At 37.5% G+C, this 22,456-nt stretch overlaps 1 protein-coding gene across 5 annotated transcripts in view; it reads left to right on the top strand.

Annotated features, from left to right (window-relative positions):
- Window positions 1-7,607: 7,607 nt before the first annotated feature.
- ORC5 (origin recognition complex subunit 5) overlaps window positions 7,608-22,456 on the top strand; it is a 101,162-nt gene continuing 86,313 nt past the window's right edge. For all 5 annotated transcript variants that reach the window (XR_008527175.2, XR_008527176.2, XM_002818322.3 and 2 more), the window contains exons 1-5: window positions 7,608-8,398; window positions 11,974-12,066; window positions 15,250-15,450; window positions 18,344-18,418; window positions 20,877-20,988. Coding sequence is in view for 3 of the 5 variants with exons in the window: in XM_002818322.3 (XP_002818368.1) it covers window positions 8,327-8,398; window positions 11,974-12,066; window positions 15,250-15,450; window positions 18,344-18,418; window positions 20,877-20,988 (553 nt within the window). In the remaining 2 variants the exon portion in view is untranslated. The remainder of the gene's footprint in view (window positions 8,399-11,973; window positions 12,067-15,249; window positions 15,451-18,343; window positions 18,419-20,876; window positions 20,989-22,456) is intronic.

The following is a 22,456-nucleotide window of genomic DNA, read 5'->3' as shown; positions in this document are numbered from 1 at the left end:
GAAAAAAAAGATGAGAGAATTTGTTAACAGCAGATCTGCCTTAAAAGAAATATTACAATTCTTCAACCAGAAGGAAAATCATACTAGGCAAAGATTTGGATCTACAAAAAGAAATAAAAAATTTCCAGAAATGATTAAATGAATGTTAATATAAAAGCCTGAGCCTTATTTATTTATTAATTTTAATTTTCTTTTTCTTTTTCTTTTTTTTTTTTTGAGACAAGGTCTTGCTCTGTCATCCAATCACATCTCACTGCAGTGTCAACCTCCCTGGCTCAAGCGATCCTCCCACCTTAGATCCTCCAAGTAGCTGGGACTACAGATGCACACCACCATGTCTGGATAATTATTTTATTTTATTTTTTGTAGAGTTGGGGTCTCCCCATGTTGCCCAATCTGGTCTTAAACTCTTGGGCTCAAGTGATCTTCCCTCCTTAGCCTCCCAAGTGCCAGGATTACAAGAGTGTGCAACTGTGCCCAGTCCCTGTTTTATTTTTTATTTTAGTCATTCTAAAATATGTTTATCTAAATCTGTACAGTTCAATACACTAGCCACTAACAAAAGGTAGCAATATAATGTAAACTAATTAAAAATTTAAAAATAAAAGCTAAAAATTCAGTCCATTGTTATAACTAGCCGCATTTCAAGAGTTCAGCAGCCACATGTGGCCAGTGAATACAATATTGGACAAAACAGAAAGCTTTATTGCACAGCACTGGTCTAGTAGCAACGTATTTTGGGTTTATATAATATAATAAGACGTAAAAGATGTGACAACAAAAGCACAAAAGGTGGGGGTGAGAATTGAAAGTACCGTTGTAAGGTTCTTACAGTAGTCTTGAAGCAGTTTAATATGTTTAAAGGTAGATGGTGGTTAATTAAACGTATGTATTATAAACCCTAGGGCAAACATGATAACAACTTTAAAAACTGGCATAATGAGCCCAAAGCAGAGGCAAAATGTAATTTTTTTAAATGCTCAAGTAACCTAAAAGCAAGGAGCAAAAACGAGAAAAAAGGAAAAAACACAGATGAAACAAATAGGAAACAACTAGCAAGATGATAGATTTCAGTTCAACTATATCAATCATTAAGACAATATAAATCATCTGAAGACACAAATTGAAACACAGAAATTGTCAGACAAGATAAATAAGGATAAATAAGAAAGTTCTCACTACAGCTGTCCCTTGGTATCTGTGGGGGATTGGTTCCCCCAGACCATCAAGGATACCAAAACATGTGGATGTTTAAGTTTCTTATATAAAATGTCTACAGTACTTGCATAAAACCTATGCATGCCATCCTGTATACTGTATAAATCATCTCTAGATTACTTACAATACCTAAAACAATATGAATGCTATGTAAGTAGTTGTTATACTGTATTATTTGTATTATTTGTATTGTTGTATTGTTCCTTATTATTTTTTTCTAATATTTTTTGATCCTGTTAGTTGAATTCATGCACGTGGAACCACAGATACAAAAGGCCAATTGTACAGACTGCCTACAAGAAACCCGTTTTAAAATAGAACACAGGTGGGCTAAAAGCAACAGGATAAGAATGTCAAATATCTGAAATTCTCATAATTGCCAGTGGGAATGTGAAATAGTGCAGTCACTCTGGAAAACAGTTTGGCAATTTCTTATGAACTTAAACATATATTTATCATACAACCCAGCAATCCCACTTCTATATTTTACTTAAGTGAAATGAAATACCTATGTTTGAAACTGCCCTCACAAAAATTTTAATGGAGAGATCTAAGCTAACTGATTATATCTTGCGTCTAACCTCCAAGCTTCCCTTGTTCGTTCCTGAGTATAGGCCCAGCTAAATATGGGAGGAATCTATAACAACAATCCCTTCCCAAAACTAACTCCCTTATTGCTCAGGGACTGAAACTGCCTTTGTAAAACCAACAAATTAGCCACAAACTTGGAATTATGATTCAAGAGTCAGGTAGCCAGAGGTCACAAGATTTGTAACCTTAATTTCTCCTATAGATAACACTACTATTGTGAACCCCAAGATTGGTGTTTGAGGTACTTCCCAGACCCTGCATTCTGATGGACCAGCTGGCACCATCTGGACTGGTAACCCATACCAAGAAACTGGCTCATCTAGTCTTGTGACTACCAGGCAGGAACTGACTCAGCAAAAGGAGACAGATTTGACCCCCTATGATTTCATCGCTGACCCAATAAAGCAGCATTCCCCATTTTCTAGCCCCCTGCCCACCAAACTACCCTTGAAAGATCCTAGCCTCTAAATTTTCAGGCAGGCTGATTTGAGTAAAAACTCCCTTCTTTCTGCTTGGCTGGCCCTGCAATTATTGACTTCTTTCTCTATTGCAATACCACTGTCTCAGCTCTCAGTAAATTGGCTCTATCTGTGCAACGGACAAGAAGAATCTGTCAGGTGATTACCGTACACACACACAAACACACACACACCCCTGTTCATGATTGTTTATAGTGACTCTATTCATAATGTTAAAAACTTGATGTAAACAAAGTGTCCTTAACCGGGAAAATAAACTATGATGCATCTATGTAATGGATTTTTGCTCATCAATAAAGAGGAATGAACTGCTAATACGTGGAATAACATGAATGAATTTCAAATGTGTTATGTGAAGAAAAAGAAGTAAACTCAAAATGTTGCATATTATATGATTCCATTTGTATGACATTCTGGAAAAGGTAAAACCATAAGAAAAGAAATAAGATCAGTGTTTGCCAGATTCTGGGGGAAGGGGAAAGAGGCTGCCTACAGAGGAGTGCTGGGGAATTTTGTGGGTAATGAAATTGTTCTATATCTTGATTTTGGTAGTGGTGACATGACTGTATATGTTTATAAAAACTCAGAACTGTACACTAAAAAGAGAAAATATGCACTATGCCTCAATAAATCTGAATTTAAAAAATATATATATTAGGGTTCTCCAGTGAAACAAAACCAATAGGATATATATATGTAAATGAGAGGCACTAGTCAGCCTGCCTTCATGGTGATTGCAAAAGGCGGGGCCCAGCACTCTTTCATGTATTTGATTTGGGGTTCTAGAGGCAGAACTGGGCAGATTCAAATGGAGCCTAAAGGTGTAGGTGGACAAAAATATAAGCCTCATAATGACCCTTTGTGTAGGGAGGGGGTTTCTGTTTTATTCACTGCTCTACGTGGACACTGAGAACATTTCAGAGAAAGTAGGTACTCAATTCATTTGATGAATGAATAATTTATTCAATTTGGATGTAGGTGGGGTAGTGCAAGAAGTGACTCTAGAAGCAAAGACTTGAAGGTAAGAAAGCACAGACATGTACTGCAGACACAAGTAAAGCAGTCACAGATTGATGATGGTTTTCTGTGTTTTCTAAATGGATTTCAGAGAAATAGAATTGGATTAATCAGTACTATCAGTCATAACATACTATCATCATTATTCTATGCACAATCCTCCTTTATTTTAATTAATTAAATTTGAGGAATTTTATTAAGGTATAATTAGCATACCTTAATAACTTGATAGGTTTTGAAATATATATGCTTCCATGAAACAATGCAACAATCAAGATAATGACTATAATCATTGTATTTATATCCTAGGTACCACAAACTAGGTGGCTGAAAACAATAGAAATGTATTCTTTATCAGTTCTGAAGGCTAGAAGCCCAAAATCAGGGTGTCAGCAATATAGATTCCTTCTGAGGGCCTTGAGGGACAATCTGTTCCATGTGCCTCTCCTAGCTTCTGGTGAGGGCCTGTGATCCTGTGCGTTCCCTGGCTTGCAGATGCATTGCTCCAATCTCTACCTCCATCTTCCCTTGGCATTCTCCCCTTGGCATTCTCCCCATGTCTCTGCGTCTTCACATGGCCACTTCTTATTAACACAAAAGTAATATTGGAATAGGGCTCATCCAAATGACCTGATCTTGACTTGATTAAACTTGCAAAGACCCTATTTCCAAATAAGGCCATATTCACAGCTTCTAGGAGTTAGAACCTCAGTGAATTTTGGGAGGAGGACATAATTCAACCTATAATATCCACCATTCCCCAGATTTCCTCACTCTTCTTTATAATACCTCCTTTCTGACCCACCTCCTCATTACCTGACAGTCACTATCACTTTTTTAACTACTACTTTACTACTTCCTAGTTTATTTTTTCTGGAATTTTATAAAAATAGAAGCATACAGTACATACATTTTTTGTGGGGGGAGGGAATCTGGCTTATTTCATTTAGCATAATTATTTGTGAGATTTATCCATGCTATTTCACATACTTAGTCCTTTATATTGCTGAAAAATATTTGTATGAATATCCCAGAATTTTTAAATCTATTTACTTCTTGATGGAATTTGTTTCCAATTCTTGGATTTCAAATACACCACTGAATAGTAGTGTCTAAGTATTTGTATGAACACATGTTTTCATGTTTTCTTAGGTAAACGTCTAGGGGTGGAATGGCTGGGTCATATGGTAGGTGTCTGCTTAAATTTTAAGAAACTGTCATACTGTTTTTCGAAGTGGCTGTACCATCTTACGTTCCTGGCAACAATGTATGAAGGTTTCAGTTGCTCCACACCCTTGCCAACACTTCGGAATGGTCAGTCTTTTTAATTTCAGGCTAGATTCTAATAGGTGTGTAGTAGTATCTTATTGTGGTTTTAATTTGCATTGTCCTAATTACTAAAGATGTTGAACATTCTTTTATGTGCTTAGTTGTGGTCAGTATATCGTTTTTCAGTAAAGTGCTTGTTCAAATCTTTAGGCTATTTTTATTTTGTAAAACTCATTTTACTTATTTATTTCTTCTTAGACAGGGTCTTGCTCTGTTGCCCAGGCTGGAGTGCAGTGGTGCTATCATAGCTCACTGCAACCTCGACCTCCTGGCCTCAAGTGATCCACCTACCTCAGCCTCCCGAGTAGCTGGGGCCACAGGCACAAGCCACTATGGCTAATTAATTTTTGCAATTTTTGTAGAGACGGGGTTTCACCATGTTGCCCACGCTGGTCTCGAACTCCTAAGCTCAAGCAATTCACCTGCCTTGGCATCCCAAAGTGTTGGGATTACAGGTGTGCGCCAGTTCGCCTGGCAAAGCCTATTTTTAAATTGTCATTTTCTTCCAAAAAAAAAAAAGAGAGAGAGAGCACACTAAGATTTTGACTGGGATTGTGTTGAATCTACACATCAATTTGGGGTAAAAGTGACAAATTTTAACAAAATTGAGTCTGAGTCTTAAACATGGTACCTCTCTATTTTAAAATAATGTCTTCTTTAATTTCTCTCAGTAATATTTTGTAGTTTTCAGTGTGCAAGTCTTACATGTGTCAGATTTGTTCTTCAGTATTTAATAATTTTTGATGCTATTGAAATTGTGCTGTTATTTTAAATTTCAATTCCCAATCACTTACTGCTAGTACATAGAAATACTATTTTTTCTACGTTAATCTTGCATCTTGAAACCTTGCAAAGCTCTCTTATTAGTTCTAGAAACTTTTTTGTAGATTCCATCAGATTTTCTACATAACAATCATGTTGTCTGCAAATAAATTCGGGTTCTTTTCTTTCAAATCTGAGTGCATTTAATTTCTTTTTCTTATTGCACTGGTTACAACCTCCAGCACAATGGTGCACAGAGGAATGAGAACAGACATCCTTACCTTGTTCCTGAATGAAGGGGGGAATGCATTAGTATTTCACAATTAATTATATTAGCTGTAGTTTTTTTCATAGATGCTCTTTATCTAGTTGAGAAAATTCCCTTCTATTCCCTAGTCCTAGTTAATTACTTTCAAATAATTCCATGAAATCCATGAAACAAACACCCATGAATAATCTCATTTAGATGACTGGCTCAACTACCTATATACTACCTATATGTATATATTTCTGTGTCTCCTTCTCCGGGCCCTTCTCTCTCAAGCTACAGATCCCATTTTTACTGGACTTCTTTATCTGGTTATTTTTCAGACACTTCAAATTTAATATAACAAACTCGCTTGGGTCATTTCTTATTCCATAAAGATAAAACTAAATCTATAAACCTGCTCCTTATTTTTCCATCTGGCTTTTCATCTGTATTCCTTATTTCTTATTTCACTACTGGCAAAACCTAAAATCACCTATGTCAGAAACCTAAATGCTAGTCTCTATGACTCCTCCCTCCATCTCTTACAAACAGCTACTGAGTTCTACAAAGTAGACTTCTAAATTTCTCTCAGACTTAGCCCATTCTCAGTATGGGGTAGTAAAAAGATTAAGGGCTTTAGGAATAACCAGATCTAAGTTCAAGTAATTATGAACTATAAATCTTTGGATAAATTACCTAACCTCAGCTGGTTTTTCCAAATGTGAAACAAGAATGGTATCTATTATAATATTGTTAAAATTTAAATGGGAGTAATACATCTATCACAGTGTCGGCCACATTATGTTTAATAAACTTTAATTACCATTCCCTCTCACTTATTCCCATTGTTTATTGAGGCCATTATTATTTACTGTTTGGGATATTGCAATAGTCTTTTCAACAAATGAAATTGATTCCACGTTCCACACTGTAGCCGGAAGGGATATTTCTAAGTCAAATCTCAACATTTGCTTCTCTGCCTAAAATTCTTTATTGGTCCCCAGCCTGACCTCCTACTACTCTCCAGGTTTATACGTAAAAACTATTTGCTAGTTTCTGGTATGGAATTGCCCATTTGTCCCTTTTTGTCTTTACATTATTTTGTTTACAATTTCCTTCTTGGTCTCACAGGTGAATCTTTTCTTCAGCCTCAGCTTCCAGGTTCTCTCCTCTGAGAAACTGTCCTAAATCATCCAGATGGTAAGGCATGTTCTCTCAGATCAACAATTATTTGACTGTTTATTATGTAACTGCCAGGCATTAACTGTGTATGCTGGAAATTGAACTGTGAAGACAGTGTTTCCTGCCCTCATAAAGTATATAAGAGCGGAAGACTAACATTTTAGACAATTTAGTCAGTTTTACTGAATGCTATAAAGATGTATTGTTATGATTATAATATATGTATACATTATATGCATAGTATGTTACAGATATATAACAAAGTCTTGGGAGAGTAGCAGAGGCCAGCTTCCCTTGGAGACATTGAAATTTAATGGATGGTCCCATTATAACCTTTAGAATTCTCTATTAAAAGTACCTGGGCAAATGCTTTTGAATTGTTGCTGTGAAAATATGATTTTGACTAGCTAATACGTTATATACCACAATTCTCAAAAGATCCTTTTGACCGTCCTTTTGATCTACAATCTATGGGCAGATTGAAGTCCGCGATTTAAATTTATGTATAACAGGTAGTATGTACAGGATCTTTTACTCCTAGCAATAACCTAGCCAGTATTATCCCTATTTTATAGATAAGGAAGTTGAGGCTCAACTATTCCAAAGTCCCACTATTCAGCAGTTGAGTCAGTGGTCCCAACCCAGGGGTTTCAGGACGCCAAGCTCTCTTTCCACCACGCACTTACCTACTTCTGTATCTTATTTCCAGAATCTTCTAGTGTTTAGTTGCTAGTAGGTGCCCCACCAATAAATACACGTGAAAGCCTAATGCTAAAAGTAGCATTATTTTTATTATCACCCTCACCAACACACACTACGCCTTCCTCCCATTAGGCTTGAGAGGACTTCCACATCTGGTTTCAGGCTTGCACGAAAAATAGTAATTCCAAGCTGTGCATTAAACCCCATTACACCCTGTTTTGTACTCAATGCCACTGATTTCCCACAACTTCGTCAGGAAAAAACAAAACAAAACAAAAAAAAAACATTTTTTGACAATATTAGTCTTCTAAGTCCGCCTTCCACGTCCCTCTAAGGGCCCCAGCTCCCGGTCCGTCTTCTTAGGCACTCAAGGTTTCTAAACTTGGGGCTTCCAGCCAGGAAAACTAAAGGCACGGGGTTCACGGGTCATCGGAGGCCTACGGCACCCCCTTAACCCCTTCCACCCCTTCCCTATTCGCCCATCTCCATGTCGTCTTCTTAGCCTTTGAGTGGAAAAAGCGTCAACCCGAAGTCCCCACCAAGCCGAAGAACCCGCAAAACCCGGCGCGCACAGGACCAGCGAGAAGACGATGGTTCCGGCCGTGAGACTAGAGCGGCGGCGACGCTCGGCGTACGCGCTGCCGTCACGCCGCAGCCCGGCAGTGCCGGCTCCTCCCACGACGCTGCGGGTCCGGTTTCCGGCGGGAGCGTGGGCCGCCGGATTCGGAAGAGGCTCTGTGTTGTGCAAGGGTCCTGTGGGCTGGCTGCACTGGCCTCTGCGGTGGTGCCCGCCAGAATGCCCCACTTGGAAAACGTGGTGCTTTGTCGCGAGTCTCAAGTGTCCATCTTGCAGTCCTTGTTTGGAGAGGTATTGTAGTTAAACTGTCTTCCAGATCCTGGAGGCAGACGTTTCGGTAGTCGTGCGACCTGTTCCAATATTTTTTTTACATGTTTGAATTTAGGGCCAAAAGTCCGTTTTTATGTTAAATAGGGGTGTTGTGATTTTGTACTGCACCTTCACCCACAGTCTCTTCCGAATATTGAAGAAGAGACTGTCTGAGAAGGACCGGCCTGCATTATAGGACGTTGCCTAAGACGTGTTTGACACACGCCACACTTTTGAGAAGTTTGCCCACATTAGCTCCTAGAAATTGCTTATTATCTTACCCCAACCCAATGACATTTATGTAACAGATGTGTTTGCAGGGTGTTATTTATTCAAATGTAAGTTCACACGTTTCTGTGCGGTAGTTGGAGTGAGTCAAGTGTAGAGAGGTGGTTGCTTTCAAGGCCACTAAGGGCCAAAGCAGTGCTTCAGATTTAAAAATTTACTGGCTTTTCCAGAATTATAACAGTCCCGAAGAGGTCTAGGGTAAACTTTTCTCCTTAACTGATAGTTCACAGGATGCCCTAGAGAGGAGTTTGTCGTCTCTTGATAAACATAGATACGTAGGGAGTCCTTTCAATAGGCAGAGGGTAGCATTCACCAATTCAAAATTTAACTATTTTTGACTATTTTCTGGTGGTCTTTGATGTGCTTTTTGATTCAGACTCAATCAGAATTGGAATTAATCAAACTTGGATCTTACCTGCGAAGAGAGTGAATGAGAATTTAGGGTCATACTCATACCCCCATCTTCTGGTTTGCTTTTTTAAGTACAGTCATGCGTTGCTGCCACTTAATGAGGGGGATACGTCCTGAGAAATGCATCGTTAGGCAATTTAATCCCTGTGAATATCAGAAAGTATATTTACACAAACCTAGATGGTGTAGCCTGCTATACACCTAGGCTGTATGGTGTAGCCTGTTCCTCCTAGGCTATAAACCTCTACAGCGGTGCTACTATACTGAATACTGTAGGCAGTTGTAACACAGTGATGAGTCTGCATCTAAAAGTATCTAAACATAGAAAAGGTACAGTGAAAATAGGGTATTATAATATTATGAGACCACTGTTGTATATGTGGTCCATCTTTGAACACGTGACTGTACTTTCATCCAACTAGAAATATTGCATGGCAATTTGAGGTGGCCTGTGAAGCATTAATGGAAAAGTACTACTCTCTGTCTAAAGGGGTGCATTATTTAGGGAAGTTAGAGGTCAACAACTGCATCTTCAATTAATTTTCTATTTATAATGCTTTCAATTACAGTTATATTATTACTGGAGCATTTTCTTGATTATGTTCTCTGCATTTCATCTATGGAACGCAGATCACTCCAGCCAGAAATGCTTCTGCTGAAAAAGAACATTGGCAAATAAGGATGAGTAGTATTGACTTAGTGGTGGATCACAGAAGGGTTTTTGACCTTTGCTCTTAATGAAAATTATGTTTAACAATATTTTAATATCAGTTTTCTGCAAGGTGCTGTGCATGTGGGAAATACAAAGAACTATAGCAAAGAAATATAAAAAATTGGTTCATGTTTTTAAGAAGACTCATTTATTTGTTCAATAAATAAATATTTACTGAGCACCTTTTCTGTATCAGGCACTAGCTTATTGCAGTTTATGTTAGCGAGATTTATAAAGGTGAAAGGTTAAATAACAGTGGAACAGTTCAATATAATTCCAGGTCACAATAGGAAGGATGTTTAAGGTATTATTAGGCAACATGTAATGGATAGCAGAGATACTCAGCATTTAATTCTTGAGACAGAATTTTTTGTTTTTGTTTTTTGAGACAGGGTTTGGCTTTCTTTCCCAGGCTGGAGTGCAGTGGCATGATCTTGGCTCACTGCAGTCTCTGCCTCCCAGGCTCAAGCAATCCGCCCACGTCAGCCTCCGAGGAGCTGGGACCACAGGTGTGTGCCTCCAAGCCTGGCTATTTTTGTGTTTTTTGTAGAGGTGGGGTTTCACTGTATTTCCCAGGCGAACTCCTGAACTCAAGTGATCTGCCTGCCTTGGCCTCCCAAAGTGTTGGGATCACAGGCTTGAGCCACTGCACCCTGCTGAGACAGAATTTTTGAGCCAGTTAATTTATATGATTGTTACATATAAACTTTAGAAAAAGATTCATGTATTAAATTACCTATTCATTTCCAGTAAATTTTTAGTCTATTTTTAGCAGTTGAGCTACTTTTGCCGTAGCTGTTTGCCATTTAGAAAGTCTTTTTCCTGCGTAAATCTGAGTTCCTGATTTGTCTTGTAAAAGGAAATGTTTAACTTAGTGACATGAATGTAATAAATGTTTGTGACTGTTGCTGTAATCGATGATAATTAATAGAGACTCAACTTTCTGATAGAAATTGCATAATCCCATTTTCTTGTAATTATTTTAAAAAACGTATTATTAAAAAATAGGCCAGGTGCAGTGGCTCACACCTGTAATCCCAGCACTTTGGGAGGCCGAGGCAGGCAGATCACAAGGTCGGGAGTTCGAGACCAGCCTGACCAACATGGTGAAACCCCATCTTAACTAAAAATACAAAAATTAGCTGGGCGTGGTGGCACACGCCTGTAATCCCAGCTACTCAGGAGGCTGAGGCAGGAGAATCGCTTGAACCCGGGAGGCAGAGGTTGAAGTGAGCCGAGATCACGCCATTGCACTCCAGCCTGGGTGACAGGGTGAGATTCCATCTAAAAAAAAAAAGAGTATTATTAAAAAATAATCCAGTTTTCCCGTAATTATTTTAAAAATGTAAACTATAATTTCCTTCAAAGTAGATAATATCTTTTACTGATATTTATTCTCTTCAGTACCTCATGGTTTTCAGCATTTAGTAGGTATCTAATGAAAGTGTTCATTTAAGGAATGAAGTATTTGTAGTATTAACTAGACCAGAGAGACCTTTGACAATATTTACTTTTCTCTAAGCTGCTAACTTAATGTACTGCAGGAGGATCTTGCAAATATGTATTTTAAAATAAATGCTATGTAGATTTTATTAGTGTTTTATGTGATCTAATGTATGCATTTATGCCAGCATCAGTGAGTATGCATAGTTCAGAAGTAGTCTGTAAGTTTTCCTAAGAATGAGGACCTTTGAAATTCCTTTTAATCTTTTGATTATATGTACTTAATTTCATAGCAGTAAAATGTATAGTGAAGTTGTGGCATCCCAGGAGATAAGAGTCTTTAAGAAGGAGTAATATAAAAATGGAGTATGAACAAAATTATCCTTGAAAAATCTCTTAAATCTGCTGTGAAGTTGAAAATACAAGTTTGTATATGTAAACCTGTACAATAATAAAAATGTAAATATATAGTACATAATAAAATATGCCAAATATGTTACAGAAATTTTAATTTCATAACAAAGAAGGTGCTTGGAGTTGAATTCAAGTAGGTTCAAAGTGTGTTGACGCATCCACAATATGCTCACTGTTAGGAATTTGGATTGAATATTTTACTTTTCCACATACAACTTTCTCACAAGTTGATAAGTGTTTATTTTCTATTTTGTATGTGCAGCCTCATATTTGTCTTTTCTCTCGTTAGAGACATCATTTCAGCTTTCCATCCATTTTTATTTATGGACATACTGCTAGTGGAAAGACCTATGTAACACAAACGTTGTTGAAAACTTTAGAGGTAAGAATAAAAATATTAAATATTTCTTTGCCATTCTTAGTGTATAATATTGGTACTGATAATTGTGAATCTCCACAAATGCAAAATTGAACATACCACCTTTACATTGCTCTTCTTCCCATATTATCTTTCTCCATGAATGATCTACTGTCATTGACACAGTAGTCCAAACTTGCACTTTCTTAACTTTTTCCCCATCTTCCCTCATTTAGTAAATCACATCAATAAACTTAGTCCGTTGCTTCACATTCTTAAAATCATGTCTCCATCTACCTTTAATCCTAGCCATTGCTGCTAGGATTTTCATTTACCATTGTTTTTTTCCATGTATTTCTGTAAGCCTCTTATTTGCAATCTTCACCCAGCAGCTAGGCCATGCAAATCTTACTTAATATCTTCAGGGCAGTGTTCAAGTAATTCGCCCAATGTATAAGACCTTTCATGAGCTGAATTTATCTTTCATAACACAGTGGTTAAGAGTTTGGGCTGTGGAGTCTGGCAGACTCATGTTCCTTTTTGGATTCACCAGTTAGTGCTTTCTCCATCTGCAGAGTTGGCTCAGAGTGACAACATTTGGGATTAAGAGAAGTAAATGTTAGTACATGGAAAGTGCTTTATGCGGTACATAGTGCATAGTAAGCACTCAATAAAGGTTAGCTGCTATTATTGATGAGTATTGCCATACTCCCTTTCATATCCTAAACCAGAGATGGGCAGTCTTTTTCTTAAGGGCCAGATAACTAACATTTTGTGCTTGTGGACCACGTAGTTTCTGTCTCACCTACTTGACTCTGCTGTATTGTGAAAGCAGCCATGGGCATTCTCTATGTGAATGGGCATGACTGTGTTTCAAAGCAACAGTATGTACAAAAACAGGTGGCTAGCCCTCAGGCTTTGGCTTGCTAACCCCGTCCTCCTCTAGTGCTGAGGATGCATGTTTAGGATGGCATACTGAACTGTGTATAGTTCCTGCTCGCTTACTTTCAAGCCATGGCACATGTTGCTCCCCTACTTGGAATGGCTTTCCTGTACTCGCTCTTCCTGTTGCTTGGCAAATGCTTATTTATTTTGCCAGGTTTTCTTCTACTTATACTCTACAAGGTCTTTCCTGATCCTCTAGGCTGTATCAGATGCCCCCCTGTTTTGCAACCTTAGCACCCTGTGCTTAATTCTGTCATAATATTTAGCCCTCTCAGCTATGATTTTGTGTTTATGTTTCCCTGGCTTTAGACTGTGAGTTTCTTGAAATTATCCCCAGCACCAAGCACATTACTTGGTACGTATTAACTTGTGGATTTCAGCTTATTAAGTTGTGGATTTCAGCTTTTGATCCCAAAGATCAGCTGTGCATTTTAAAAACACATATGCCTGGGCTATATACTAGACTTCAGAATCTGAGTGTACAAGGTCTTGGTCCAGGCATTTGCATTTCAGAACCCCCTGAATGAAGTGCCCCCAAAATATATGTTGAATAAAAGCAATAAAACCCAATAAGGAAGTTTTATATTTAAGGACTGTATTCCATTTTTTATCACATTGTAGTTTCTGCTGTTACTTAATCAGTGTAATGTATGTTTATTGTTACTACTTCTGATACAGGGACTCAGACAGGCACTTAGAATATGCTGCCTTTAAAGGTCATGGATAGCACAAATGCCATAAGCAAGACACTATCCATAACAGAGATGTTGTGGACTTTTGTTCGTAAAGGACAGTAAAGGAGTGAGAGAGAAGTGAGTTAGCAAATGCTGGTGAAACTGTCCCCAAGTAAGTTTAATGTGGCTTTAGTGACACTGTTATTCAGAGAAAGAAAAGCCTCCTTATTGGATAAAGTTTATAAAATCACTAAAAATAGTTACCAATTCCATTATTTGTGCCAAATGCCACAAGTTGTCTTCCTCAGAATGAATCTGCTTTTGTGATCTTATTTTGAGGATAGACTGTATTTGTGAGCAAGTCTCGTTTGTGACCTTATTACTTCTGGAGTTAACTCATTTTGATATTTTGATAGTTTTTTAAATGAAGGGCTAGTTTTTTTTGTTTTGTTTTGTTTTTAAATGGGGTCTTGCTCTATTGCCCAGGTTGGAGTGCAGTGGTATGATCACAGCTCATTGCAACCATGAATTCCTGGGCTCAAGTGATACTCCCACCTCAGCCTCCCAAGTAGCTGGGACTATAGACGTGCTCCACCAGGCCTGTCTAATTTTTTAAATTTTTTTTAAGACGGAGTCTCACTGTGTTTCCCAGGCTGATCTTGAACTCCTGGAGTCAAATGATCCTCCCACCCCTCCTAAAGCCCTGGGATTACAGGCAGGAGCCATATGCCTAGCAAAGAACTAGTGCTTACAGTCCTTGTAGGAGGATTGCTATGGTTTCTAACTCTTAAAATTCTTTTTTTTGACTTAGTAAACATTTATTCAAGGATATTATATTAAAGTTATAAGTGTGAAATTCCTATTAAGAATTTTAACATTCAAATATACTTAGATTTCTTTTTTTTTTTTTTTTAAATAGAGACAGGATCTTGCAATGTTGCCCAGGCTGGTCTGGAACTCCTGACCCAAAGCCTTGGGATTACAGACATGAGCCACCATGCCTGGCTGATTTCTTTATAAGAATTCTTTATAGGAAAATACAGATTTGCTTTGAATTTCCATAAGAAAGAAATGGCAAGCTGAAAGAAATAATTGAAGTGAGTTTAATGAAGGGACAATTTTATAAAGATTGGGGAAATTTTATGGGAATCACTAAGGGATGATGGTACACCAGGGCCTTTACCACCTTCAGGCCTGAAGGGACCATAGAAAGGAGCTGTTATTGGAACCAAACAAGAGGTATAGCCTTAGAAGAGGGGCTGTCCAACTTGATCTTTGGTAGAAGAGTATCCACTGCCAAGCTAGGGCCACTGAGGGGTCATGGTGAGAATCAAGGAATCAATATCCAAACTTCTCTCCCACCATTCTCCCTTAGTCTCCTGCTGGTTCTTTCCATTGGCTTCTCCATCCAGAGCCAGAAAATAAGAGAGTCCAGGTGATGTAATTCTGTAGCTGTCAGGCTCTTGGGGCATGGGGTGGGTTTGGTGGGATATAGATTTAGAAAGGCAAATGGAGAATATCCAGCACAGCCATTATTGTGTCTGTGTGTTTTCTTCTTTACTTACAGTGTTTTGGTTTTCATTTTCAGCTCCCACATGTCTTTGTGAATTGTGTTGAATGCTTTACCTTGAGGCTGCTTTTGGAACAAATTTTAAACAAATTGAATCATCTTAGTTCTTCAGAGGATGGATGTTCTACTGAAATAACCTGTGAAACATTTAATGACTTTGTTCGCTTGTTTAAACAAGTAACCACAGCTGAAAATCTTAAAGATCAGACTGTATATATTGTAAGTAATTTCATTTGATTAGATCATCTCTTATCTTGAAAACTGATAATTTATTAGATCAATTTTCATATATTTGTTTTGAGTCTCATTATGTACAGTGCTCTGTGCCAGGTGCTTTTAGTATACAGAAATGTATTAAACATATTCCTTATCCAAGGGAAGCTTCATTTAATAGAAAAGGTATGACACATACATATGACTACATGCAGAATGTGATAAGTGATTGTCACCAGATGCAAAATATTGACTGTGTGTGTCCAATACAGCTTCATGAGGTATTAGCATTTGAGACAGACCTAAATGAATCAGAGTATTCTAGGAAGAAATTGAAGTAGAGGAATTTCAGATAGAATTATATAAATAAAGGCATGCAGCTGAAAATGGAGGCCAGAGAGTACCAAATAGTCTAGTTTTAGTGTGTTATAAAGTATGAAGGGAGAAAAAGAAGACTGGAAGATAGGTTGGGACAGATCATGGAAGGTCTAGAAAACTATACTAAAGCACTTTATTTAATTTCTTAGGGAGTGGATAGGAGATAGTAAAGACTTTAGAGCAACAAATATGCCTGGTTACTCTGAAGACATGTTAAAATGATCATCTTTGGAATTGGATAAGAACTACCCAAGACTGGATAGTTTATAAAGGAAAGAGGTTTAATTGACTTACAGTTCAGCATGGCTCGGGAGGCCTCAGGAAACTTATAATCGGCAGAAGACAAAGGGGAAGCAAGGCACCTGCTTCACAAAGTAGAAGGAAGGAGAAGCTCCTTATAAAATCGTCAGATCAGATGTGAACTCACTATCACAAGAACAGCATGGGGGAACCACCCCCAAGATTCATTTACCTCCACCTGGTCTCTCCCTTGGCACATGGGGATTATGGAGATTACAAGTTAAGATGACATTTGGATGGGGACACAAAGCCTGACCACACCATTCCACACTTGGCCTCTCCCAAATCTCATGTTGGTTTCACATTTCAAAGTCAACTGTGGCTTCCCAATAGTCCCCCAAAGTCTTAACTCATTCCAGCTTAATTAGCCCAAAAGTCCAAGTCCAAAGTCTCATCTGAGATAAGGCAAATCCCTTCCACCTATGAGCCTGTAAAATCAAAAGCAAGTTAGTTACTTCCTAGATACAAAGGAGATACAGGCAATGGGTAAATACAGCCTTTTCAAATGGGAGAAATTGGCCCAAACAAAGGGGCTGTAGGCCCCATGAAAGTCTGCAATCAATAAGGCAGTCATTAAACTTTAAAGTTCCAAAATGATCTCCTTTGACTCCATGCCTCACATGTAGCCCACTGATGCAAGAGTGGGCTCCCCTGGCCTCGTGCAGCTCCACCTCTGTGGCTTTGCAGGGTACAGTTGCCCTCTCTGCTGTTTTCACAGCCTGGTGTTGAGTATCTGTGGCTTTTCCATGCACACAATGCAAGCTGTTGAATCTACCATTCTGGGGTCTGGAGGATGGTGGCCGTCTTCTCATAGCTCCACTAGGCAGTGCCCCAGTGGGGACTCTGTTGGGGCGGGGGGGGTCCAACCCCACATTCCCCTTCTGTACTGCCCTAGTAGAGGTTCTCCGTGAGGGCCCCACACCTACAGCCACCGTCTGCCTGGACATCCAAGCATTTCTGTACATCCTCTGAAATCTAGGCAGAGGTTCCCAAACGTTAATTCTTGATTTCTGTGCACCTGCAGGCCCCACATGTAAGCCGCCAAGGCTTGGGGCTTGCACCCTCTGAAGCAATGGCCTGAGCTATATGCTGGCCCCTTTTAGCCATGAGTGGGGATGCAGGACACCAAGTTCCAAGACTGCACAAAGCAGCAAGGCCCTGGCCCACGAAACCATTTTTCCCTCTTAGGCCTCTGGGCCTGTAATGGGATGGGCTGCCACGTGAAGACCTTGGAGACATTTTCCCCATTGTCTTGGCTGTTAACATTTGGCTCCTTGTTACTTATGCAAATTTCTGCAGCTGGCTTGAATTTCTCCCCAGAAAATGGGTTTTTTATTTTCTACCTCATGGTCTGGCCACAGATTTTCCAAAGTTTTATGTTCTGCTTCCCTTTTAAATATAAGTTCCAGTTTTAGATAATCTCTTTGTGAATGCATATGACTGAATGCTTTCAGAATCAGCCAGGTCACCTGTTGAATGCTTTGCTGCTTAGAAATTTCTTCCACCAGATACCCTAAATCATTTTTCTCAAGTTCAAAGTTCCACAGATCTCTAGGGCAGGGGCAAAATGCCAACCTTCTCTTTGCTAGAACATAGCAAGAGTCACTTTTATTCCTTGTTCCCAATTAGTTCCTCATGTCCATCTATGACCACCTCAGTCTGTACTTCATTGTCCATATCACTATCAACATTTTGGTCAAAGCCATCCAACAAGTCTCTAGGAAGTTCTAAACTTTCCCACTTCTTCCTGTCTTCTGAGCCCTCCAACCTGTTCCAGCCTCTGCCTGTTACCCACTTGCTATAACAGACTACCAAGGACTGGGTAATTTATAAAGAAAAGACGTTTATTTCTCACAGTTGTGGAGGTTAGGAAGTCAAAGGTTGAGGCCCTGCATCTGGCAAGGGCCTTCTTGCTGCCTCCTCTCATGATGAAAGGTAGAAGTACAAGAGAGGATGAGAGTGAGAGCAAGAGGTGGCAGAAGTCCCTTTTATAACAAAGCCATTCTTTCAATAACCCACTCCCTTGATAACAATATTAATTCATTCATGAGGACAGAGCCCTCATGACTTAATCATCTTTTATGCAGCTTTTCTTCCCAATACTGCCGCACTGGGGATTAAGTTCCAACACATGAACTTTGGGGGACATAGTCAAATCATGTGATTTTGTAAAGGCTTTGTAAATGCATTTCTTTTTGTTTTGTTTTCTTGTTTTTTAAAGGTTCTAGATAAAGCAGAGTATCTAAGAGATATGGAAGCAAATCTTTTGCCTGGATTTCTTAGATTACAAGAATTGGTAAGTAATGTGAGAAAGTGCTTTTTCCCCACAACTTAATCAATGGATTGTGTTGTAAAATTTTTTCATTTTGCTATTTGATAGGTGAGAATTAGTATTTTAATATAATTTTAGTTTGCATTTCTTTTATCAGTAAAGCTCAGTGTTTTTTTCATGGTAAAATCAGTTGGTGATTTGATAGCATTTATTCTTCAATTATTTTAGCTTTTTCTCTGTAATTATGAAGTCACTGCTTTCTATTAAAAGTTTTTGGATGTTGCTAGAATAAATGGCAGAGGGCCAGACTTTAAAATCTCCAGGATTTTAAAATTTTCTTTGCATTTCAAAATAAGGATAATCTAAAATAAGAATAGCATGGCTATTCTGGATCATCTGGATTTCTATCTTATAACCACTCAGTGTCAGAGTTTATTTTTGTATTTCAATTTACTCTTGTGTTGGCTTCACAAAGTACAGTAAGTCCTCACTTAACATCTCAGCAGATTCTTGGAAACTACAACTTTAAGTGAAACAGCCTACAGCAGGTTCTTCCGTACCTTCAGCATCATTTTGTTATAACATTGTTGAGGAAAAAAAATTGGTTTCATTATATGTTGCGCTTAAAGTCACAATTTCCCAGAACCTAGCAACAACATTAAGCTAAGGGTTACTAATTAATTCTACTGTGAATGTCATGGCCCAGTAAGAAAAGGACAGGGGCGGACTTACTAGGCATTTGTGTCAAGTGAAAGCCAAATAATATCACAGATGAAACAGGGTTTTGTAATAGTTTGAATAAGGAAGATTGGTGAGGGAAATAGCTGTGGTTGTTTTCAGGTGGAACCATATTCACCGTATTCATAAAGGGAATAAAGATTTAGTTTGAGCAAAACAATACTGTTCAGTATATTCAGTTAATTTAAATTTTATTGGTTTTATAGTTTGTATTTATAAATTTATTTTGGTTTTATAATTTTGTAAGTGCTTTGAGCATAAGCAATTTATACCTACCTAATTTTTTATTTGTATGTATTAAAGTATTAAGTAATATTATAATAAAGTAAATACTTGGGGAGAAGTGCGTAAAGCATTTCTGCCTTTCAAAGTTAAATACATTACTCAAATTTGAGAATCTGCTGGAAGTTTAGAGAGGCCACTGAAATTACTGTGTGCCCAAGGCTGACTCCTGAAGTTTACTTTTAGTAATAGTTGAGGGAGGAGAGGTATAGAGAGGACAGGATAATAAGTGTAGCTATTGGTGGCCTATTCTGGAAGTTAACCTCACACAGTCTTGCTTTTCTTGGTTTCATTAACTCTTGACATTTTATTACTGAGACTCAAGATCTATTTTCTTTGAGTAGATGTCTACTCATTTCCTATTTCCTTTCCTTTTATTTATTTGTTTCATTTGTATTTGCGGGTTTTTGCATACTCATCCACTATTTCCTGTTGCTTTGCTCTAGAACTCACCATCTGGTATCCAGAGTGCATTATTGTCTTTTTGCCTTTTCAGTGTAGATCACCCTGTTTTTTCGTCCTTATGCCCAGTAATGGTGATCATGCATCCCTTCACAACAATTAGGACTTTTCACCATTTTTTAGTTTCAATTATAGAAACTGTTTGAAGAAAATTAAAAGATTTAGAGCAATCTCAGCTGAACTGGAAAAGAGAATTGTTTTGACATTTCTGCAAACATGCTTGATTTTTAAAAATGTATTTAAGAGAAATCTGGCAAAAGCATTTCTCATTTTTTTATATTAAGTATTTATCTAAGTAAAAGGAAGTTTAAAATATGGTGGATATCATATATACTGAAAGTACTTATCAGATGAATAGATGACAACATTACCAATTTAAAATCTTTCTGCCCAATAAATATCCTCTTCTTTTTAGCCTCTCAATATATTTAAACTGATTTTATAAAATGCTTTTAGATAATCATATTTTTATAGCAAAAACAATTCAATAATTTGTTATTAGGATTGTGATTAGGGCATGCTATTTTACCCCTATAGAAATAAATTCAGAGATTCTTAAAAAATCAGACCCAATATGATGGCTAATGCCTGTAATTCCAGCACTTTGAGAGGCTGAGGCAGGAGGATGGCTTGAGTCCAGGAGTTCAAGACCAGCCTGGGCAACATACAGAGATCCTGTCTTTACAAAAGATACAGAATTTAGCTGGGCATGGTGGCACATGCCTCAGCTACTTGAGAGGTATAGGAGGATCACTTATGCCTAGGAGGTTGAGGCCACAGTAAGCTGTGATTATGCCACTGCACTCCAGCTTGGGTGTGTGACAGTTTGCAAACGGATGAGCTCCTTGATTAGGTTTTCTAAATATGGTTTATTAATATGCAAATAATTTGTTATAGGTTAAACTTTGGGGGATTTATTTGAAAGAAAAATCCAAATGGAAATACTGCTCTGATTAAGATTTTTAAATGCAAAGTTACTTTTATTTCTTTCTTTTTACAGGCTGACAGAAATGTGACTGTTCTCTTTCTCAGTGAAATTGTTTGGGAAAAGTTTCGTCCAAATACTGGATGCTTTGAGCCGTTTGTCTTGTATTTCCCTGATTACAGCATAGGTAAACCTTAAAACATTGTTTTGGCAAATGATATGCGGGAGAATAGTTTTTGTTGTTTGAAAGGTTAAACTAGCATATTCAAATGGGAATACTTTGATATTCCCATTTGATATTCAAATGGGAATTATAAAAAATGTTGATATTCAAATGGGAATATCAAAGTATTAAACTGTTAAGGTTTGCTGCCGATCTCAAATAAGATGTTTGTATTTCTGCACTTACAAAATTTTTGTTTTGGAACTGTGAGAGGTTATTGTATAATTACTAAATTTTTTTGGATGAGCAGCTCTCATATTTGTGCTAATGTATCTTCATTTTTTTAGTTACTACATTAAGATGTATATATATTGTGATTATGACATCTGTACAAATTCAGACTAGACTTGTAAAGCATATTAAGAGTGTTGAAATCTTCATTTACCGTATACTTGGGTTAAGTACCATGTGCGCTTATATCTTTTGATTTTATAAATCTCATTTTCTTTACTGTAACTCATACAGTACCAATTACCAGCCCTTGTGTTTCTTATTTTCTTGGGAGCTCTATTTAATCTTAAATTTCATAGATCCTGATGATTTTGGTCTTTGGAAGAACACAATAGCTTTTTGTGTTGCTGAATAGCTTTTTGTGTTGCTGAATAGCTTTGTGGGTTAAGACTGGGCTGTCATACAGAGATGATACTTGGGATTCAGAGATTATAACTGTGAAGTATAAGATGGTTAGCAGTCTATAAAAAAATAGCATTCCATGACCTTGGCCTCATTAACACTATCCCGCTGAACTAATCAGCTGTAAACATACTTTAAGATTAACACAGTTTTGTCTGTTTTCACCAGAACAGCAGTCAAATAACACCTTCTGTCATAGCTAATTAGCTGAGTTTTTTTTTTAAACAGCAGCCCAAAATAGATGGAGTCTTTATTGTCATTAATTTCTCATCCATAAAAATCTCAAAATAAAAAAGGGTAGGAGGAAAAGTGATAAAGGATTTTATTAAAAAAAAAAAAAAGGCTCTGTACCTATGTCAGCACTGTTCATAGTTCAGTTTTTTCATGACCAATTTTAAGTACTGAAAAATTATTTAGAATTTAAGAAAATTATAAAAAAATGTTGATTTTATACATTTCAGTCAAGTTGAATTAATGTAAGTATAGAATTAAATTTTTAAAATTCTATAATTTAAATTTATAGATTTAAAATTTAAAAAGTAAAGATACAAAGCAGCATAGATGAGAGTTTGAGGACAAAAGTAAATAAAATGGTCTTACTAATTTTAGTGAGTATAGGATAATAGATTTTTGCAAAGTATATAATAATGGAGCCAAGTTAAATTCTGATTATTAAATTTTAGGGCATTTTACACATTCATTTTTTTTTTTTTTAAGCAAAAACACTGTAGTCAGACAAAAAGCCATTCAGAAGGAGAATATTAATTGATAAGTTGAAATTATGGTTAAATGTGGAACC

The sequence above is a fragment of the Pongo abelii genome, chromosome 6 (genome assembly GCF_028885655.2).
Source record: "Pongo abelii isolate AG06213 chromosome 6, NHGRI_mPonAbe1-v2.0_pri, whole genome shotgun sequence".
Classification (NCBI taxonomy): domain Eukaryota; kingdom Metazoa; phylum Chordata; class Mammalia; order Primates; family Hominidae; genus Pongo; species Pongo abelii.
This window is presented reverse-complemented; position numbering and strand designations above follow the sequence as displayed.